This window comes from Nuphar pumila, chromosome 4 (assembly GCF_984573655.1).
Source record: "Nuphar pumila chromosome 4, dmNupPumi1.hap1.1, whole genome shotgun sequence".
NCBI lineage: Eukaryota > Viridiplantae > Streptophyta > Magnoliopsida > Nymphaeales > Nymphaeaceae > Nuphar > Nuphar pumila.
In genome coordinates this window covers 39,085,205-39,106,267 of record NC_143252.1, presented here as the reverse complement: position 1 = coordinate 39,106,267, position 21,063 = coordinate 39,085,205, and the positions used below count along the sequence as shown (strand labels likewise).

Genomic DNA, 21,063 nt, shown 5'->3' with positions numbered 1-21,063 from the left:
AAACCAAGAGTGATGGTACTCTTGAAAGATATAAAGCCCGTTTAGTAGCCAAAGGTTATGCCCAAGAATATGGGATTGATTATGAAGAAACCTTTGCTCCGGTGGCTCGTATGACTACTGTCCGAACCTTAATTGCCTTAGCTTCTATCAAAAAATGGTCTATTTTTCAAATGGATGTCAAAAATGCTTTTTTAGATGGAAAGCTAGTTGAAGAAGTATATATGGAACCCCCTCCTGGTCTAAGTATTCCTAAGGGTAAAGTCCTTCGCTTAGAAAAAGCTCTTTATGGACTTAAACAAGCACCAAAAGCTTGGTATGATAGGTTTAGTCGTGTTATGATTGATATTGGTTTTCAATTCTGTTTAACTGACACTGCTTTGTTTATTAAGAATTCTGATGCAGGGATCATTGTGCTTATTCTCTATGTGGATGATATGATCATCACCGGAAGCGATAAACAGGGAGTTGAAACAATCAAAACACTTCTTAAATCTCATTTTGAAATGACTGATTTGGGCTTGTTGAGATATTTTTTAGGCATTGAAGTTGCTTATTCTCCTAGAGGATATTTATTATCTCAGACTAAATTTGCTTTTGATATTGTTTTCAGGTCTGGTATTACTGATGATAAGAAAGTTGACACTCCAGAAGTTGTTAATGTTAAAATGAAGATTGATGATGGAGAACTTCTTGCAGACCCTACTCCTTACAGACAGCTTGTCGGGGCACTTTCCTATCTATCCAGTACCAGACCAGATATAGCACATGTTGTTCATACAGCAAGTCAATTTCAACATGCTCCTACTTCTGTTCATATGGGAGCAGTCATGCGTATTATCAGATACATCAAGTCCTCTCTTTCACGAGGACTTTTCTTATCTTCCTCCTCTTCTCTTGATTTAATTGCATATACTGATGCTGATTGGGGAGGTGATCCCAATAACAGACACTCAACCACTGGCTTTTGTGTCTTTTTAGGGGAATCATTAATCTCGTGGAGGTGTAAAAAGCAGCAGAAGGTATCTCTCTCATCCACCGAAGCTGAATACAGAGCCATGGCAACCACGACCATGGAAGTAGTTTGGCTCCGACGACTGCTTGCTGACATGAGAGTTGAAGCAACAAAGGCTTCACAAATGTGTTGTGACAACAAAATTGCGATCTACATTGCCAGTAACAGAACATTCCACGAACGCACCAAACACATCGAAATGGATTGTCACTACGTCAGAGAGGAATATCTACACGGGATAATTGATCTGCCATATGTCACTTCAGAATATCAGTTAGCAGACCTCTTTACAAAGCCTCTCGTTGCTCCCCGATTTCACTTTCTCTTAGACAAACTTTCGCTCATTGTACCGTAAGTTTGAGGGGGATTGTTAAAATGTAAAACTGTACATATATGTATATATAATAATATTATATTATTATATATATATATATAAATACATTTTTAATCTCTTTCTTTTCTGTATTTTTTTTCCTTTATTTTTATTTTTTGTCTTTATGTCATCTAGTTCAGTTTGAACTAGAATGACTGTTGCTAGTCAAGTCCTGTCCAGACTTGACTAGCAATAGAGCTGTTGGACTGACACATTCCAACAGCTCTAAATAGAGCTGTTGGACTGTGCCCAACAGCTCTATTGAGTCCTCTTTCAGCTGTGTATATAAAGGGGTGCAGCCCCTCTTGTATTTCACTCCAATGCTTCTTAAGCAATTGGTTTTTCATATCAATAAAGAATACATTTTTTTTTTGTTTCCAGTTATACCCTTTTTAAGGGTTATGCTTTAGTGTCATTCTTGACACTTGCTCTTGTTAATCAAAGCTCGTGTTTCGAAGATCCCCATTTCATTTCAGCCTTCACGTTCATATCATAGAGATCTGGCATGGCAATGATGTAAAAGCATTGATAGTGTACCAGGGTCAATGAGATGTGTGTTTTGTGGTGCTATTATTAGAGGTGGATTGTATAGATTTAAACAACATATTGCAGGTCTTCGTCGATTTGTACTTTCATGTCATTCTTCGTATATTCCTACAACTTTTTGTGTTGATGTTATTACTAGACTAGAAGGAATTGAAAGAAGAAAAAGATTGCAAAATTGCAAAAAAGAAAGAATTTCAACCATTGTTCTAGTTTTTGAAGTTGATGATGATAATCCACCACAACAAACTTCACTTGCCAAAAAAAGGTGCCAATATGAAGAGATGGTAACATGGCAGTTGGATGCAACAACGAGGATTTCCTATCATAATTCTTGGCCTATATAGTTTAGTTTTAGGATCTTTCTAGTGTAGAGATGAAGATTAGCATATGAGACGTTGGTTGAATGTGATGTTTTTAGTTATCATAAACTTTCAGTAGTTCAATTATTACTTATGACATTTTAGTGTGACTTGGATGTAAATTTAATATTGTTAAGGCATTAATTGTGTTTAAATTATGTAGTTTCCTTTTATTTACATTATTAGTTTTCAGTTATATGGATTGTTTATTAAATTGTTCACTTCTTATTTGTCTATTGCTTATTTTATGTCTATTGATGTTCATTTTTTTGTATACATGAATTTATTTTTTGTATATTGTTTATTCGCATTGTTAGTTGTATCGTTTGTTTATTCAATTATTCATTTATTCTAAATTTTTTTAAGCAAGTTATTTAATATAATTGCTTTATAGTGTTCGACGACATGTGTTTTGTCTATTGCTTATTGTTCATTGATTTTATGTTGTATACATGTTTGTTATTAATTTTAGCAGTTTGTTTACATATTTTATGTCTTTTTAATTTTTAATTGGGGTACCGACTAGTCCACCTAGGCCCTGCCTAGTCTTTTTAGGAGCTCACCGCCTAGGCTCTGCCTACCACCTTTGACAACTACGTTACTATATGTACCTAATATTTCAGCTTTACTAAGTTATGAGAATTCTAAAAAAATTCTCTCCCAAAAAGAAATAGATGTCCACCTATGTCACACAAACACTTCACTTAGCATGCATATCCTGTATCGACACAACACAATGCTCGGACATGACACAACATTTCAGGGTGTGTTTGATTGCGCATCTCGTAGACGCACGGGATGCATGTGCAGATAAATACTGTTCAGAGTGTCCCATGGTACAAAAATAAAGCATAAAGGCCCCCTCCCTACAATGTTTTGAATAGGGACCTAAGGGGGGACACAATTAAAAAATAATAATAATAACGATTATCGGGGATATACCCCTCGACATCCTCTCTCTCTCTCTCTCTCTCTCTCTCTCTCTCTCTCTCTCTCTTGAATGATTTTAGGGTTAAAATTAGGGCTTTTGAATGATTCATTTCTGTCTTTTAGGGTTTGTTTGATGTGAATGGCATGCATTTTGGATTGAATATCACTATGGCCAGCCCAATGTGGCTGGATTTTGACTGATTTTAGGGTATAAATTTGGGGGTTTTGCATGATTCATTTTTTCCTTTGATTTTATGGTTTATTTGATGCAATATGATACCCATTAAAGCATTTGTATATCCAAGAATATGAATTTCTAGTTTTTTGCCAAATTACCCACATTTTAAACATTTTTTGGTATTTGGATCTAGTTCAAGGTCCATATCAGGGACTAAAATCCATATTTTTTTGACATACTTTTATAATTGGATCCAATATGATACCAATTAAAGCATTTGTATATCCAAAAGTATGAATTCCTGTTTTTTGTCAAATTACTCAAATTTTAAGAGAAATAGAGAGAGGAACAAAGATTTTCATATGGTTTTTATTGATTTGGAGAAGGCTTACGATAGAGTACCTAGGGACGTTCTCTGGTGGACAATGATGAAGAAAGGTGTTTCTTTCAAGTACATTAGTATAATTAAAGATATGTATGAAGGAGTAGTAACCAATGTCCGCACTTGTGAAGGGGTGACAACCAATTTTCCTATAACGGTTGGGTTACATCAAGGATCTGCTTTAAGCCCTTTCCTATTTGCTATAGTGATGGATGAGCTTACGAGATCAATTCAAGAAAATGTGCCGTGGTGTATGTTGTTTGCTGATGATATTGTTTTGATTGATGAGTCTAGAGCTGGGGTTAATGCTAAGTTAGAATTATGGAGACAGACATTGGAAGCAAGAGGTTTTAAGTTGAGTAAGAGTAAGACAGAATACATGGAATGTCGATTTAGTAAGCAACGAAGTAGTGATGGGAGTGTAGTGAAGCTTGGTGAGTACGAAATACCGGTGGATGATTCTTTCAAATATTTGGGATCTATCATTCAAAAGTATGGAGAAATTGATGGAGATGTAAATCATAGGATAAAGGTTGGGTGAATGAAATGGAAGAGTGCAACTGGAGTGTTGTGCGATCGTAGAATGTCATTGCGGTTGAAGGGAAAGTTTTATAGGACGACTATTAGGCCTGCTTTACTATATAGTACGGAATGTTGGGCTGCCAAGAGACATCATATTCAAAAAATGAGTGTAGCTGAGATGCATATGATGAGATGGATGTGTGGAAATACAATAAAAGATAAGATTCGGAACAAGGAGATACGTAAGAAGGTAGGCGTTGCACCCATTGAAAATAAGATGAGAGAGAATCGTTTACGGTGGTTTGGACATATTCGACGAAGGCCTAATGATGCTCCAGTTAGAAGGATGGAGAAATGGGAAAATATATTAGTTAAAAGAGGTCGGGTAGGCCTAGGAAGACATGGATGGAGGTGATAAGAAAGGATATGAATGCTTTGAACCTCACCGAAAACATGGCATTGGATAGAAATGAATGGAGGAAAAGGATTCATGTGGAAGACCCATAATGATTTTCTTTGTTGGTTCATATCGCCGACCCCAATTGTTTTGGGATGAAGGCGTAGTTGTTGTTGTTGTACTCAAATTTTAAACTTTTTTGGTATTTGGATCCAAGACAATATCCATATCCGGGGCTAAAATCCAATCCAAACTTGTTCAAACATTGATTTGGTGGGGTAAATTGGGTTGTACGATCCGAAGTGAAGATATCCAACCCATTTTACATGTGCCAAGCTATCTACACTGCGCAAATCAAACGAGGGGCACAAGGAACATATTGTCCTTGTCAAGTCGAAGCAAACGCTGGACAAGGACAGTTTGTTCTATCCTGGATAGGACATGTGTTCTGTCCAAGCTTGGACAAGCAGTCAAACACTCCCTCATGGACAGTAATATTTTATATTCCCTTGAGTTATTTTTCTTTTAAAATTTGTCATCAATTACATCACATTTTAGTTTCATTATTTAATATTTTTAATATAGCAATTTAGAATTGTTGTTTCACACACATACAAACACCTATGTGCATGATCATGTGCCCATGACCTAATTTTTTTAAATTATTGTATCGTACCAAGCATATCCACATCTTCCTGCTCCTGCATCTGTATCTATGTGACATATATGGTCCACATTTGCATACACCTTAACTCAGCTAATACACCTATCATCTACTTTTTCAATAGATGCTCCAATGTCTATGCTATAAATTGTTTTTTTTGTCTTTTCTAAAGATGGAACTCCAATTAGCATATATCTTTCACATCCATAGAGAAGACCATCTACAACCTCCACTAACTAAACCATTAAGCTGCTCACTTTTTATAGGATTACTTGTTAATTTTTATAATTCAAAAAACCCTAACCGAATGTCATTAAAAGATCAACATGAAACCTCTGCTGTAAATCTTCTCAATAGTCTAGAAGAATGATCTTTTGTTCTTATGTATTCACTTATCTTTTGGAATGAAAGTGATATCCATGAATCAGAACCAACCCTCTTCTTCTCCCTCTTTCTCCTCTCACTTTATCCTTCCTTTGGGGAACTTAACAGCAAAACTAAATTGCTAGATATAGAAATCTCAAGATACTGAAAATTAGAGGCCCAAGGCCCATGGTTTTATGCAGTGTTGTATTCCACCATGGTTCTTTGAGTGTTAGACAACTAGATTTGATTGAGACTAGACTTTGAAGTTCGAACCCTCTGTTCCCAAACAAAGAGGACAATAGACCATGGACACAAAGACCATGGGACATGGGATGTGTTAAATTGTATCTCTCTTTTATATATATATATATATATATATATATATATATATATATGTTTCTCTCTTCTTGTAAAACCCACAAGGGTATTATAGTCATTTCTCCTCTTTTGTGCATATTCATAATTATAAATATGTTATAATGTATACAGTAGAGGTCGCACATCCTTCTACTTGGGTTACATCAAGGATCTGCATTAAGCTCTTTCCTATTTGCTATAGTGATGGATAAGCTTACGAGATTAATTCAAGAAAATGTGACGTGGTGTATGTTGTTTGCTGATATTGTTTTGATTGATGAGTCTAGAGCTGGGGTTAATGCTAAGTTAGAATTATGGAGACAGACATTAGAAGCAAGAGGTTTTAAGTTGAGTAAGAGTAAGACAAAATATATGGAATGTCGGTTTATTAAGCAACGAAGTAGTGATGGGAGTGTAGTGAAGCTTTGTGAGCAAGAAATACCGACGGATGACTGTTTCAAATATTTGGGATCTATCATTCAAAAGTATGGAGAAATTGATAGAGATGTAAATCATATGATAAAGGTTGGGTGGATGAAATGGAAAAGCACAACTGGAGTGTTGTGCGATCGTAGAATGCCATTGCGGTTGAAGGGAAAGTTTTATGGGACGACAATCAGGCCCGCTTTACTATATGGTACGGAATGTTGGGCTGCCAAGAGACATCATATTCAAAAAATGAGTGTAGCTGAGATGCGTATGCTTAGATGGATGTGTGGAAATACAATAAAAGATAAGATTCAAAACGACGAGATACGTAAGAAGGTAGGCGTTGCATCCATTGAAAATAAGATGAGAGAGAATCGTTTACGGTGGTTTGGACATATTCGGCGAAGGCCTAATGATGCTCCAGTTAGAAGGATGGAGAAACGGAAAAATATATTAGTTAAAAGAGGTCGGGGTAGGCCTAAGAAGACTTGGATGGAGATAATATGAAAGGATATGAATGCTTTGAACCTCACCGAGGACATGGCATTGGATAGAAATGATTGGAGGAGAAGGATTCATGTGGAAGACCCAGAATGATTTTCTTTTTTGGTTCATATCGCCGACGCCAATTGTTTTGGGATGAAGGCGTAGTTGTTGTTTGTTGTTGTAATATATTTTTGTATTTTTATTTTACCTTTTCTTCTTTTTCTTTTCTTTTCTTTTCATTTTCTTTTTTTCTTTTTGTTTGTTGACTAAAGTCAACTTGGAGGGGGCTCAACACTAGCTATTGGGCCCCTCCAACGGTTAGAATTCTAACCGTTGGAGGGGCTCCAACAGCTAGTGGAGCCCCTCCAAGGCTTCTTGTTAGCTTATAAATAGGGGAGATACCCCTTTGTAAAACTCACTTCTTGGAGCTTTTGTTCTTCATTCTTCTCAATAAAGATTCCTTATATTTTATATGCCTTTGTGCATTTGCGTTTCTCTATTGTACCTTTGTGTACATTTGTTCTAAGTGTTCTTGTGCCTTTGTGCACATACCTCTTGGTGGTGGTGTGCTTATAGCACACTTAATATCTTTTTGAGATATTTTCACATGGTATCAAAGTGAGGTTTATAAAAGAGAGCTCAATGTTTGTGCTATTCTTGAAGGTTGCCTCGAAGAACGTGCTCATCCTTTACCCTATTTGCTTGGTGAGAAAAGTTCAAAGAAGATCCTTGGTGGTTAGTTTCTCACTCTCTTTTTGAAGACTTTTTCTCTCTTAGTTGTCTGTATGGGTGAAAAGGACTCATTTTTTCCTTGGTTTTAAATTAAATGGGTCCAACTACCATGTTTGGGCCGGCAACATGGAGGCTCATATTAAGGGGAAAGGCTTTTGGGGATACGTCAAAAGCACCATTCCCGAACCCAAAACCTAAAATCATCATCCTTGAAAATGGTGAAATTAAGGTTCTTGACGGTGAAGAGAGGGAAAAAACCTTTGAAGAGTCCAACAAAAGGCACGAAGAATGAGAAATGAAGAACTACAATATTCTTTCATGGTTTTTTTCTATCGTTGAAACTAGGATAAATGCAAATATATTGAAATTCAAGAAAGCTTTTCAAGTGTGGGAGTACCTTGAGAGAATGTACATCCCAAGAGACTTATCCCACAAGTATTATCTCCAAAAGAAGGCATTAACCCTTCAACAAAGGGAAATGTCTGTTAGATAATACTTTGCCGAATTATCCACCATTTGGGATGAACTTGCTCTTCAAGAACCCAAATAGAGCGGAGAGGCGATTGACTTAAGACATAAACAATTAGAAGAGGATTACTTTTTCAATTTCTTAAATGGCCTTAGACCCGAGTTCGAGCAAACTAGATCCTCTATTTTGTCTTCTTTCTCTTCTCCACCTCTAGAAGATGTGCTTACCAAATTGAGTGGAGAAGAAACTAGATTAAAAATGAATAAAACCAATTAAAGTGTGTTGGTTGATCCTTCTAAAGAAGAAGATGAGGGAGCCTATGTCGTTTCTAGATCGGAAAATAATGTAAAAACTTATAGACCCCCCTCCCCATTTCAACAAAAAATCAAAGAGGAAGAGAAAATGGTGGACAAAATGATAGAAGAGACTATAGCAAAATCATATGTCACTTTTGCAAAGAACCGGGCCATATTAAACTGGTATGTTCAAAGTGAAAAAAGATTGTGGCTATGTCTACAACGTTCCAATCATCCAAAGAGGGATCATCAACTTCCAACAATGCTACTTTATCTCTAAATCAAATCACGGAAGCTCTTCAACCTCTCCTCAAGGGATCCGTTTCTTGAGCCGCCATGTCAACATTTTCTCCTCTTGGTAAGACTCTTTGGCTTTTGGATTCGGGTGCCTCCTTCCATATGACTCCAAACATTTTTGCTTTCTAAATACACAAAAAATTTATCTTCCTTTGTCTCTACTACGAATGGTGTTTCTCTTGAAATCAAAGGAATTGAAGATTTTGAAAAACAAGGTTTTTTTATGCCTAAAGTTAGATTTATTCCAAAGTTAAATTTAAATTTGCTTTCTATCTCTCAACTATTGGATCATGGGTGTGATATCAAATTCTCATCAAATAAATGATGGATACAGGATCGCCGATCCAGGAAGTTGATTGGGAAAGGCTCTAGAAAATTAGATCTATATTATATAGAATTTCTCTAAATTCCAAAACACTCTTTTTATAATATTGCCCAACATAAAGATATAAATGTTTGGCGCAAGCGCCTTGGGCACCCAAATATTGTTAAGCTTTCTTATTTACATTTTGCTAAAAATTTATGTAAAGACAACAATTGTAATGATTGTATTCTTGAGAAAATGAGAAGCTTACCTTTTGGACAAATAACCATGTTTTCGACTAAACCTTTTGAAATTGTGCATTCGGATGTATGGGGACCGGCACCCGTTGTATCCACGGGAGGTTTTTCCTATTATGTTATTTATGTTGATGATTATCCAAGATATTGTAGGATATATTTCCTCAAACATAAACATGAAGTTTTTTCAACCTTTAAGGTCTATCACATGATGATACAAAATCAATTCGATGGTAAACTACAAATTCTTAGGTCTGATTCCGGAGGAGAATACCTTTAAAATGAGTTTAAAAGTTAATTGAAAACAATGAGATTATCCATCAAAAATTGTGTCCTAAAACACCTCAATAAAATGGCCTGGCCGAACGAAAACATAGACATATAATTGAAACCACTAGGACCTTACTTATCTCTCAAAACATACCAAAAAGATTTTGGGCCGAAGCGGCCCTAGTATCGGTTTATCTCATAAATTGTCTTCCATCATAAAATTTGAATCAAATATCTCTTTTCGAAACTCTACATAAAAAAGAACCTGACTACAACAAATTAAGGATTTTTTGTTGTAAATGTTTTGTCCTCACTAACAAAAATGATAAATTATCTCCTAAAGTCATCCCTTGTGCATTCCTTGGGTATTCGGAAACGCAAAAGAGATTTAGATGTTATGATATTCAAAACGACAAACTATATGTTTCAAGAAATGTAACTTTTTTGAAAAATATGAGTAGATTTGATGAACATAAATCTCTTGAAGATAATGCCGATTACTCCTTGTTTGAGTTATTATCTAGAAATGAGGATATTTCTAGTGATGATGAAGAGATTGATGACAGACAAATGAATAAAATTATTCCACTACCTATTCAACATGAAGAAGAAACGATTAATGAACCAATCACATACACACATAGAGATAGAAATACATTTAGAAGTGCAATTGAAAAGTATAATGAACCAAATGAACCTATCTTAAACCACTCCCGAAGAACCGAAAGATCTAGGAGAAATCCTTCTAGATTTATATCCTATGAATTTTTTTCTCCAAAACATAGGGCATGTCTTAGTGCCATTTACTCCTACGAAGAACCTAGGAATTTTGAAGAAGCTAAGAAAATAATAGAGTGGAGGGATGTAATGGATAATAAACTTAAAGCTCTCAAGAAAGCCAAAACTTGGGATTTTCAATATCTACCGAATGGAAAGAAAACAATAGGACGTAGATGGGTCTTTAAGGTAAAAACTAAGAGTGACGGGAGTCTTGAAAGATATAAAGCATGGCTTGTTGCAAAAGGCTATAGCCAGAAATATATTATCGATTATAAGGAGACTTTTGCTCCTATTGCACGAATGGTTACCGTCTGGTGTTTGATCACTATTGCATCCATTAAAAAATGGAACATATACCAAATGGATGTAAAAAATGCATTTCTAAATGGAGATCTAAATGAAAAAGTTTACATGGATGCCCCTTCGGGCATGAATGTACCAAAAGGTAAAGTCCATCTAAAAAAAGCACTCTATAGCTTAAAGCAAGCCCCCAAGGCTTGGTATGATCGATTTAACAAAATAATGGTTCAGAATGGTTTTGTTTCATGCTATACTGACACTACCTTGTTTGTCAAAAAGTTTGATAGAAAGATTTGAGATGCCAGACTTAGGGTATCTGACATATTTTTTAGGCACTGAAGTTGCCTATTATCATATGAGCTATTTTTTGTCACAAACTAAACTTGTGTGTGAAGTTATTGACAGATCTGGCCTCACAGACGATAAGGTTTGTGAGACTCCTGAAGTTGTAGGATCCAAAATGAAGATTCATGACAGAGTACCCTTGAACGATCTTACTCCTTAAAGGCAACTTGTGGGATCATTAATGTACCTTAGCATTACAAGGCCCGACATTGCACATGTCGTACACACTACAAGTCAATTTCAGCATGCCCCTACATCCGTCCATATGGGCACCGTTCTCCGAGTTATCTGATACATAAGGGGAACCATAAATAAGGGAGTGTTTCTTTCCTCATCCTCAGAATTAAATTTAATTGCTTATACTGACTCTGATTGGGGAGGTGACCCAATTAATCGTTACTCCACCACAGGTTTTTGTATTTTTTTAGGAGAATCATTGGTCTCATGGAGATGCAAGAAACAACAAAAGGTATCTCTATCATCCATCGAAGCAGAATATCGAGCCATGACTTCTACAACTATGGAGATTGTCTGAATTCATCAGTTGCTGCAAGATATGGGAATTCAAATTCAAGGACCCACAAAGTTGTGTTGTGATAATAAGAGTGCAATCTATATTGCTAAGAATCACACTTTTCATGAGTGGACAAAGCATATTGAGATGGATTTTCATTATGTTAGAGAAGCATATCTATCAGTGTTGTAAAAAGCGTTGAGGCATAGCGAGGCGCTCCACCAAAATCTGAGGCGAGGCATAAGCCTCGAGGCGTAAAGCGTAAGCCTCAAAGTTTTTTTTTAACTTAAAAAAATTATAAAAAATATCTAAAATTGTAAATAAATAAAAAATGTTTTATTGATAAAGCAACAACCAACAAGAAATAAAAAATCTCAAATAAATACTAAAAAATATGAGATTAACATGTAAAAATAACATTAATGCAACAACTTGATCTATGTAAGTATCTAAGAAATAAAACATGAGCATTCATTACATAAAAAATTAACATTAACAACGAAATACATATTAGCATTTAACAATATCATGTCATAATTAGAAAATGCATTTTAGCATTAACAACCAAATGTTAATATATATATATAAGGTTGTGACCGCATGTAATTGCATGACTTGATTTTGCCACTAAAAGGGTTTAACGTCACATTCTAGAAGAGATTATTGCTCCTACAAAATTGAATACATTGAACAAGTTGACACGCGGATATTAATTTTTTGTGAAACGAAGCAACTAATCCCAATGACTTCATTAATGTGGTTGCTTTGAGTGTCTATTAGACTACAAATCGGTGAACCCGCTGATGAGTTGTGGAGCTTGATTCAGAGTTTGTTTTCTTGGGCTTATGTTTGAGACCCGGTTTGAAACAAGGGCTTATGTTTGAAACAACAAAAGTGTGCAGTCGAGCTTCCCCATGGATGAGCAAACTGCAACACCTACCCATCAAGAATCGAACAAAGTGGTGAAGAAGAAAAGTTGTGCTATCCCAAATCGAAAATCACAGTAAGAATGATGACCACACCATCTGGTAGAAGGGCGCACCTTTCACTCCCTAGTCCCTATAATCACATGTTTCATCGTGTGTGTGCCTGAAGCCATGGATGAAGTGCCATAGCAAATGCCCCATTCGTCGCATTTACTTCTCGAAAGAAAGCTAAGAATTGCAGAGATTGCAAGCACCCACATTAAGAATGCGAGCAATGATGGCTTCAGGATTGCTAAGGGCAATGTCTAAGGCCTTCAACTTCAATTAAGTGAGGCGCGTACGCCTCACCTTGAGGCGCGCCTCACCCTGAGGCATACGCCTCAAGGCGTATGAGGCGTGCGCCTCAGGGCTTTTACGCCTTATGCCTGTGCCTCAAGGCACAAAGCTCCTCGCCTTGAGGTGAAGTATGCATTTTGCGCCTTGAGGCACACTTTTAATAACACTGATATCTACAAAAAGTCATCAACCTTCCTTATGTGACTTCAGAATATCAGTTGGCAGATTTCTTCACCAAGGCGCTTTGCTCACCAAGATTCAACTTTCTCCTTGGCAAACTTTCGGTCATTGCGCCCTAAGTTTTAGGGAGGGTGTTAAATTGTATCTCTTATATATATATATATATATATATATATATGTTTCTCTCTCTTCTTGTAAAATCTGCAAGGGTATTATAGTCATTTCTCCTCTTTTGTGCATATTCATAATTATAAATATGTTGTAATGTATTTTTGTATTTTTGTATTTTTATTTTACCTTTTCTTCTTTTCCTTTTCTTTTCCTTTTTTTTTCTTTTTGTTTGTTGACTAAAGTCAACTTGGAGGGGGCTCAACACTAGCTGTTGGGCCCCTCCAACGGTTAGAATTCTAACCGTTGGAGGGGCTCCAACAGCTAGTGGAGCCCCTCCAAGGCTTCTTGTTAGCTTATAAATAGGGGAGATACCCCTTTGTAAAACTCACTTCTTGGAGCTTTTGTTCTCCATTCTTCTCAATAAAGATTCCTTATATTTTATATGCCTTTGTGCATTTGTGTTTCTCTATTGTACCTTTGTGTACATTTGTTCTAAGTGTTCTTGTGCCTTTGGTGTGCTTATAGCTAGGGGTGGCAAAACCTGAGACGACCCGCCAACCCGCCTCTTAAGCGGGTTCGGGTTGGGCTTAAACTAATCCGTTTAATAAACAGGTCGACCCGCCTAACCCGTTTATTAAACGGGTCGAGATCGTGTTAGGGGTATGCCAACCCGCCAACCCGGTTGACCCATTTAATAAATGGTTTAGGCCGGCGGGTCAACCCGCCAACCCGTTTACCTGACCCAACCTGTTTATTAAACGGGTTGGCGGGTCGTGTCGGGTTACTCGTTTAATAAATGGGTCGGGTTCGTGTTTGCCACAGCCGGCCTGTTTAATAAACGGGTCAGATTCGGGTTGAGGTATGCTGACCCGCCAACCCGACCCGATTGCCACCCCTACTTATAGCACACTTTATCTCTTTTTGAGATATTTTCACAGGATGTAGGTGTCAACGTCCATGTTACAAGGTACCTAGAGGTCATGCTATGCTGAAGAACATCCATCAAATAAGTAAACAGATATACACATTTTAACTTGGTTTAGTTGCCGTGTTTGAAATTTTAGCTCCCAAATAAAATGAGCATATAGATGTCAAAATGTATATCCTCGTCTGTCTCAACCAGAGCCATAAATATTGTTCAATGTATTATATCATGATTTTTTTTAGAAAAAGTGATTTTTATTGAGAAAATCTTGGATGTTTAAAAAAAATTAAAAAATAAAGAAAAACTAAAAAGGACTAGAAATAACATGTTTCAGCAGTAATTTTTTATGAAAATATGAAAAGCAATTAAAAAATTTTAAAACTAAAATAAACAAAAAATTAGGAAAAATATACTTTAGGTATAGAAATTGAGATTTGTTTTTAAAATATCATGATATATTTGTTATAGCCAATATTTTGAAAATATCGTGATATTTATCCTTTAATATCAGCTAACCGTATTTCTCATAAATATCATAATATTTAAAAAAAATGGTGATATTCTCATAGTTTTGGTGACAAGAGAGAGAAACATAGGAACTGAATGCTTCTAAAAAATGGTGCTTTGTATGAATGACCTAGAAAGTTGTAATGGCTTCTAATAGATCTATTGGCTTTCAGCAGCAAAAGCTCATTCTATATTTAATAAAAGACTACTATGTGATAATAAATGTCAATCCCGTAGCCACCCCTGATTCCCCAAATAAAGGAGATTTGTTCTGATAATCAGGGCTTGTATATTATTTCAAGGAACACAGTTCACATGGGTGTTCACCAAAATATTATCAAAGATTTGTGCTTTTTACAGCCTCATATCCAGACTTCAGTATATAGAACATTAAGTTAGTTAGTTCATGTAAAAGCCAGGGGAACATCTAGAGGAAGTAGAGAAAGTTTCCCTGCAAAAGGAAAAATCAAGTTGGTTGATACATCAAAAGAGGATTGCAAGTGGATATCTCATGAAGGAAGCAGAAGCAGTTGTGAGGCCAACTTCTGAAAATAAATACAGGAAAATGGCTGCAGGAATTACAAAACATGCAGAAATCATGAGCGTAGAACTGCATTTGGGCAAAAACCATACAGTAGATTTGTGTATTGTGATAAACAGAATGTCTATACAACTGATGCACCTGATAGAAGATTGGCAATAAAGACCACAGGAAGGTTCTTATGGAGTTCGGGCCTAAAGTTTCCCGACCATGACAGGTAAAGCAGATGTTCAATGGGAGAAGAAAGTACTGAACCAGCTACTCGAACAAATGGAAACAACAATGCATTCAGATTAATGTAAAGAGATAAAAGCAGGGAACTTATGGACTAAAATCAAGTTGAACACATTGATCATAGCATTATGACCAAAGATCTCTCAGACAGGTTGACCATCTTTAAGAATAAAGATAGGCATCAAATTTGAAATTTGCCCTTTTAAATCTTTCTCCTTCTACAACATATACAATATTAGTCACAAAGCACATTGTCTAATATGAAAGGATAAATATAGAAAGCAACCACTGCATCAAACATATAAAAAATGGAGACATAACTCAAACTGTCATTTCCACTGAAGATTGTATAAGATATCTACAGTAAGAAAACAAAAGGTTCTCAGATAAAGTCCACTTAGTTATTCAATGCAATCAATTTTCAAAAAAATTAACAAAACAGATGAATTGCACAGAAGATATACATGGTTCCTCCATAATTTGAAGCTTCAGTGACCACTGCATTTGTGATAATGACTTCAAATTTTAAAAATTCTCTAATATTTGTATTGAGCAATGAGCAAATCATCAAAATTAATTCAGCACATTCACCTAAAGCGCCAGAAATAAAAATTAGATGAAGACTCTAAATTCAAAATCTCCAAACTGGAATGGATAATTTTCATGATGAAATATTCTCTAGATTTATAAACAGAAGAAACAAAAAGCGAGATACCCGATGGGCGCAGAGAAAGTTCTTCTTGTTGGGGACATCTGAAATTCGAATGGAACGTCTTGATCTTTGGCAAGAAATAATCACCAATTTGCTCAGCATCATTCACTTGCTTCTCCTTGCCCAACTCTCCACCCTGGTAGTCCTCCCACTTGTTCAAAGGCTCGTAACCGCACAGAGCTTGATTGTAGCCGCCGCTCTGAGATGAACCATCCGGCACAACACCAACACAATAATAACCGTACTCTGTTGGATACTGGAAGTACTCTGACATTGAGGATCCTTCAGATTGAGCAAAACCAGAACCAACAGCGTCATGCATCCCCAAAACTAATGGCGCACAGTAGGGCTCATCTACAACCGCCCCCTTCTCACCGAGCTCGGACGAATGACCGGCGTACCCGTACGAACCCGATGGATAGCCGAAGCCATCGGAAACCCCGACAACGGCTGCTGCTGGAAAATTCGAGCCACCAATACCTGCGTCCACATCAAGGGAACGCCGGCCATCGGGAGCAGATGCGGGAGGGTGCAGATGAAGCCAATTATCAAGAGAACCAGACAAGGGCGACGACGAGTAATCGCGAAAGGAGGGCTCCACCAACTGAGAAGAGTTGGGGCTCGAGTTCGCCGGATTGCGCTTGACCGTGAAGGGCGGGGCCAGCGGCGAGAGGGTGGAAGACAACCCGTGGCTAAAATTCGACGCTTCTTTCTGGCGGAACGATTCAATAAGAGGCATTTTCTCTTTTTTTCTTTTTTTGGGATTTTTTTCTTTTTTGATAAATTAAATAAACGAAACGGTCGAAACTACGATCACATAGAAGAAACCTTAATCAACAGACACCAAAAACCCTAAAAATTCCAGACGAGAATCCCAACGAAAGGGGAACACAAAACAAACACGAAGACGACGAACCCAGATGATTTTCCGATAATTCCACCTTTTCCTATCAGAAACGATAGATTTTTCCCGAGATTTCTTGATCGAGAGTGTTTGGAGGAATCAAACCAACGAGACGTAGCAGAAGAGCTGGGAAATTCAGAGAAAGAGAAAATATCTGCGAGAGTCGAACGGAGACGATCGCCTTCTTCCCTCGATACTTCGAAGATCGGAGAATCGAAGCTTTTTCCAGCGTTTGGAAGAATCGAAGGAAAGGAAATCCCCACTCGCTTCGGAAACCACGAGGAAGGAGAGCCACAGTGTGGAACGACGGCTGCTTGCCGAGGAAGGCAGGCTTTAACGCCACGAGAGATACCAAAATTACCCCTATGCTTTTCTTTTATGACACGTACCGTTTGCTCGGGAATTGATCCAGGCCAGTTGACAAGCCTTATCACCATCCGGCGATGATAAGCCTTGACAAGCCTTATCACTTACCGGCGTCCATCTCAACGATCAGATGTAGTTATGTTGGGCCCACTGACTGCTGTAATGGACGGTGGAGATGACTTATCATCAGTGAGTAGTGATAAACGTTAGCACCTGATCTACCCAAGTATGTCTCATGTTCGTTGATAACCACCGGTTTGCCCATCATAAAGAGTAAGTGCTAACAAAAATTCATCGATTATAAAACACCTTCTTTTCATATTTTTTATGTATTTTTTGGTAGTTCGGGCTTATAGATGCCATCTAAAAGGTTTGTTTAGTAGAAAATGTGTTTTAATCTTCTTGAAAAAAAAAATAATCATGTAAACAAGTTTTGCAAGAGCTTAAAAATAAAAGATCCACAATGCACTAAATTTTCACGACTCAAAAAATTATATTTTTGAATCAAAATAACACAAGCCAAGATTTGAACCTTAGCAAACAAATCATGTTAGACATATATATAAGGGCCCAACTCAAGAAAAGTTGACGCCTAGGCATAGGGGTGGCAATCGGGTCGGGTTGGCGGGTTGGCGTGTTAGCATACCTCAACCCGAACCCGACCCGTTTATTAAACGGGTCGGCTGTGGCAAACACGAACCCGACCCGTTTAATAAACGGGTAACCCGACACGACCCGCCAACCCATTTAATAAATGGGTTGGGTCGGGTAAACGGGTTTTCAGGTTCGCGGGTCGGGTTGGCGGGTTGACAGGTCGGGCAGACGGGTTGGCGGGTTGGCATACCCCCAACCCGAACCCGACCTATTTGATAAACGGGTTACACGGGTCGACCCGTTTATTAAACGGGTTGGCTTAAACCCAACCCGAACCCGCCTAAGAGGTGGGTTGGCGGGTCGTGTCAGAAATTGCCACCCGTCAGAAATTGCCACCCCTACCTAGGCATATTTCATTGGAGGCCCATATTTCTTTATATTTTTTTCATTGGAGGCCCACAACATGTGAAAAATATAATCATTATATATATATATATATTTTTCATTTAAAGCCTTAGGCGCCCTTAAATCTCAAAGAGGCCATCTGCCCTCTATATATGTCCAGATTGAGTGATAAAACTTAAACCTTTGATTTTCAGTTCAATAGTTATGTGCCTTCAATAGAACCAAATATTATATTATATTATATATAATATAAGGGCAGAAATCCTCTCCCCATTTGAGAGCTTTAAAAACTGTCTCATTCCTGATTTTACAAATTTGCCAAACCACAACCAATGGGGACTCCGCTTGTGTGTCAGGTGCTTAGTGCACGTCACTTCGTGTTGGGACGTTGCAAGTTCAAATCCCTATGGTATAGTTGTATAATGATAGGGGTCTGCCTAACCCCCGCTTTCTCTGTCAAAAAAAAATTGTCAAACCACAATCTAAAATGAAAGGAGCCAGCATCGTTGGATCCTCTTGTCCTCAAAGCCAAACACCAACTAACTCCCGAATGCTTCTCTTACATATCCTCTCTCCCTCCATCTTCTGCAAAAAAAGATTGGCCACACTCTTCCAAATCAGCTTGGACCACGAACATAAGGAAAAGGTTTGAGGGTCGCTATACTTGGTAATAAACAAGCTAAAATTGAATTCATATCTAGCTAACTCAAGCAGTTTGAGAAGTAAGAACTGCAAGGTTAATTTTCTCCATCAACCTAAGCATAGTAACAAATGACATCTTAAACGTTTATTAAGAATATTTTCATTTAAATGGATATATTACAACTTTATCATGAAATTTTCAATTTCATTTGTGAAATATCATAATAATGTCTTTCTTCATTTGTCACATTTTTTTGGTGACATCTCTTAAATCTTATATTTTAAACCATAAGTTTATTTACTTCCTGTGATTTTCCAGATAAAGTGAACATTCTGAAAATCTCATAAAAATTTTGCAGCCAAATAATTGCTGCTTCGAACTTTAGTGTGGGTTATCTAGCAGTGATGGCTTCATTCTCAGTTTGTTTGTTTGTTTTTTTGAGAAATTCAAGATCATGATTTAGGGTGCAAACGGTGGCAGCTTGACTCTATGATCAAGACATGGTGGTACTGTTGAATTTAGGGATATCAATGGATCAGATTTTATCTGATATCCGATCAAATCCAATATATTTTGTGCGAGAAAGTCACTTTCTCACCATGATGTTTGGATATTCGTTTTACCCATAGTAAGAAATAGAGGGAAAGAGAAGCTGCGGCATTCATTGGTAGAACAGTAAGTTATTTCTTAGCTGCCTGAATGCTGCTGCCAACAATACGAAGATTGGGGAAAGATATCCAATGGAACTAAGAAAATGATGCAATCCAATTAAAGAAGGAAAATTCTTTTACTTGCCAATCCAAAAAAAAAGGAAATTTCTTTTACTTGAGAATTACTTTTACTACCTCTGAAGAGAATAAGGTAGGAAACTTCTGAAAAAAAATAATGATGCAATACAGCTTCTAGTGGAACTACTTTTTGATAACCTAAAAAATCTTGATTATCAACAGCTGAGTTGAACTATATGTACAGTGTTCAACACAATCTGGGTACTGCATATTGCCAATATTAATAAGAGAATGATTAGCAATTTCAAAATCATTTACTTCCATATTGAAACATAGGAGAGCAGATCAGGTGATCTGTCAAATCACTTTAAGTGATTTAACATCTTCACCGTCCATTGCTTCATTTGTGGACAGTGAGAATGCCAAATCACTTTACACCCAATTCAATTCCCCCACCCACCCCCAAGAACTTTGGCCTCTCCCTCTCCTTGGGTTGATATAATGACTTCCAGCAACCAAAATGGTCGTCGACGCCAGCAATTGAGAAATAATTAACTCGGTCTGGGCATGCCCAGATAGAGTTCGGTCAGGTGCAGTAGGACAGAGTGCAGGAAGACTCTGTCACTACTCATATCGAATCTAGCTCAGTATGGGCACACCCAGACCGAGCCGGGCCAAAATTATAACATAAATAGAGAGCTAAAGCTCCCTGTCTCAGTATACTACAGTGATTGTCTCGGTCTGGGTCTACCAGATCGAGCCTGGTCACTGACAGACGAGACAGAGAGGGTAGTCTCTGTCTCAACTGCTGGGTGACCTGACTCGGTTTGGGCTTAGTCTGGACCAAGTCAGGCCACCATTGTTAGGTCGAGACAGAGAGCTATTGATCTCTATCTCGATAAGAGAAGCCACCCATCTCAGACTGGATATTTTTGGATCGAGTAGGGTTAGTAGCCCAAGGCAGAGAGTACTTGCTCTCTGCCTGCATTTTCTCAGAACAACTCGATCTGAGCTTGTGCTTAGAACGAGTCAATCCTAAAGGAAATAGGACAGAGAGCAAGGGCTCTCTGTCTCGTTTGTGGGCATGTCCAACTCCGTTCGGGATCACCCAAAATGAGTCAAATTATGAGAGGACTAAGGTTGTGAACTTTTTGTTCACTATCTCGGCCAATTTTAGCAAACTAACTCGGTTTGGGTTACCCAAACCGAGTCTGGTCAAAAAGATGAACGGGACACGACTCTCTCTCGATTTTGTGGTATACGCGCAAATCGAAATACTAGATCAAAACGGGTTTGGTGCGTTAGGACACTGAGGATTTTCCTCTTTGTCTGGCAAAAAAACAAAAGAAAAAGAGATGAAGATTATATATATATATATATATATAT

The 21,063-nt window shown here is 37.5% G+C and overlaps 1 protein-coding gene and 1 long non-coding RNA gene across 3 annotated transcripts in view; one reads left to right on the top strand and one right to left on the bottom strand.

Moving 5' to 3' along the window:
• LOC149840060 (uncharacterized) overlaps positions 1 to 17,342 on the bottom strand; it is a 34,716-nt gene extending 17,374 nt beyond the window's left edge. The window contains exon 1 of one of the 2 annotated variants that reach the window (XM_090003018.1): positions 16,041 to 17,342. In XM_090003018.1, the coding sequence (XP_089859144.1) occupies positions 16,041 to 16,776 (736 nt within the window). In that variant the 5' untranslated portion in view covers positions 16,777 to 17,342. The remainder of the gene's footprint in view (positions 1 to 16,040) is intronic. The other variant, XM_090003019.1, reaches the window with a different exon arrangement.
• The window catches only part of LOC149840059 (uncharacterized), a 58,201-nt gene that overhangs the window by 24,994 nt on the left and 12,144 nt on the right, over positions 1 to 21,063 (top strand). The window lies entirely within an intron of this gene.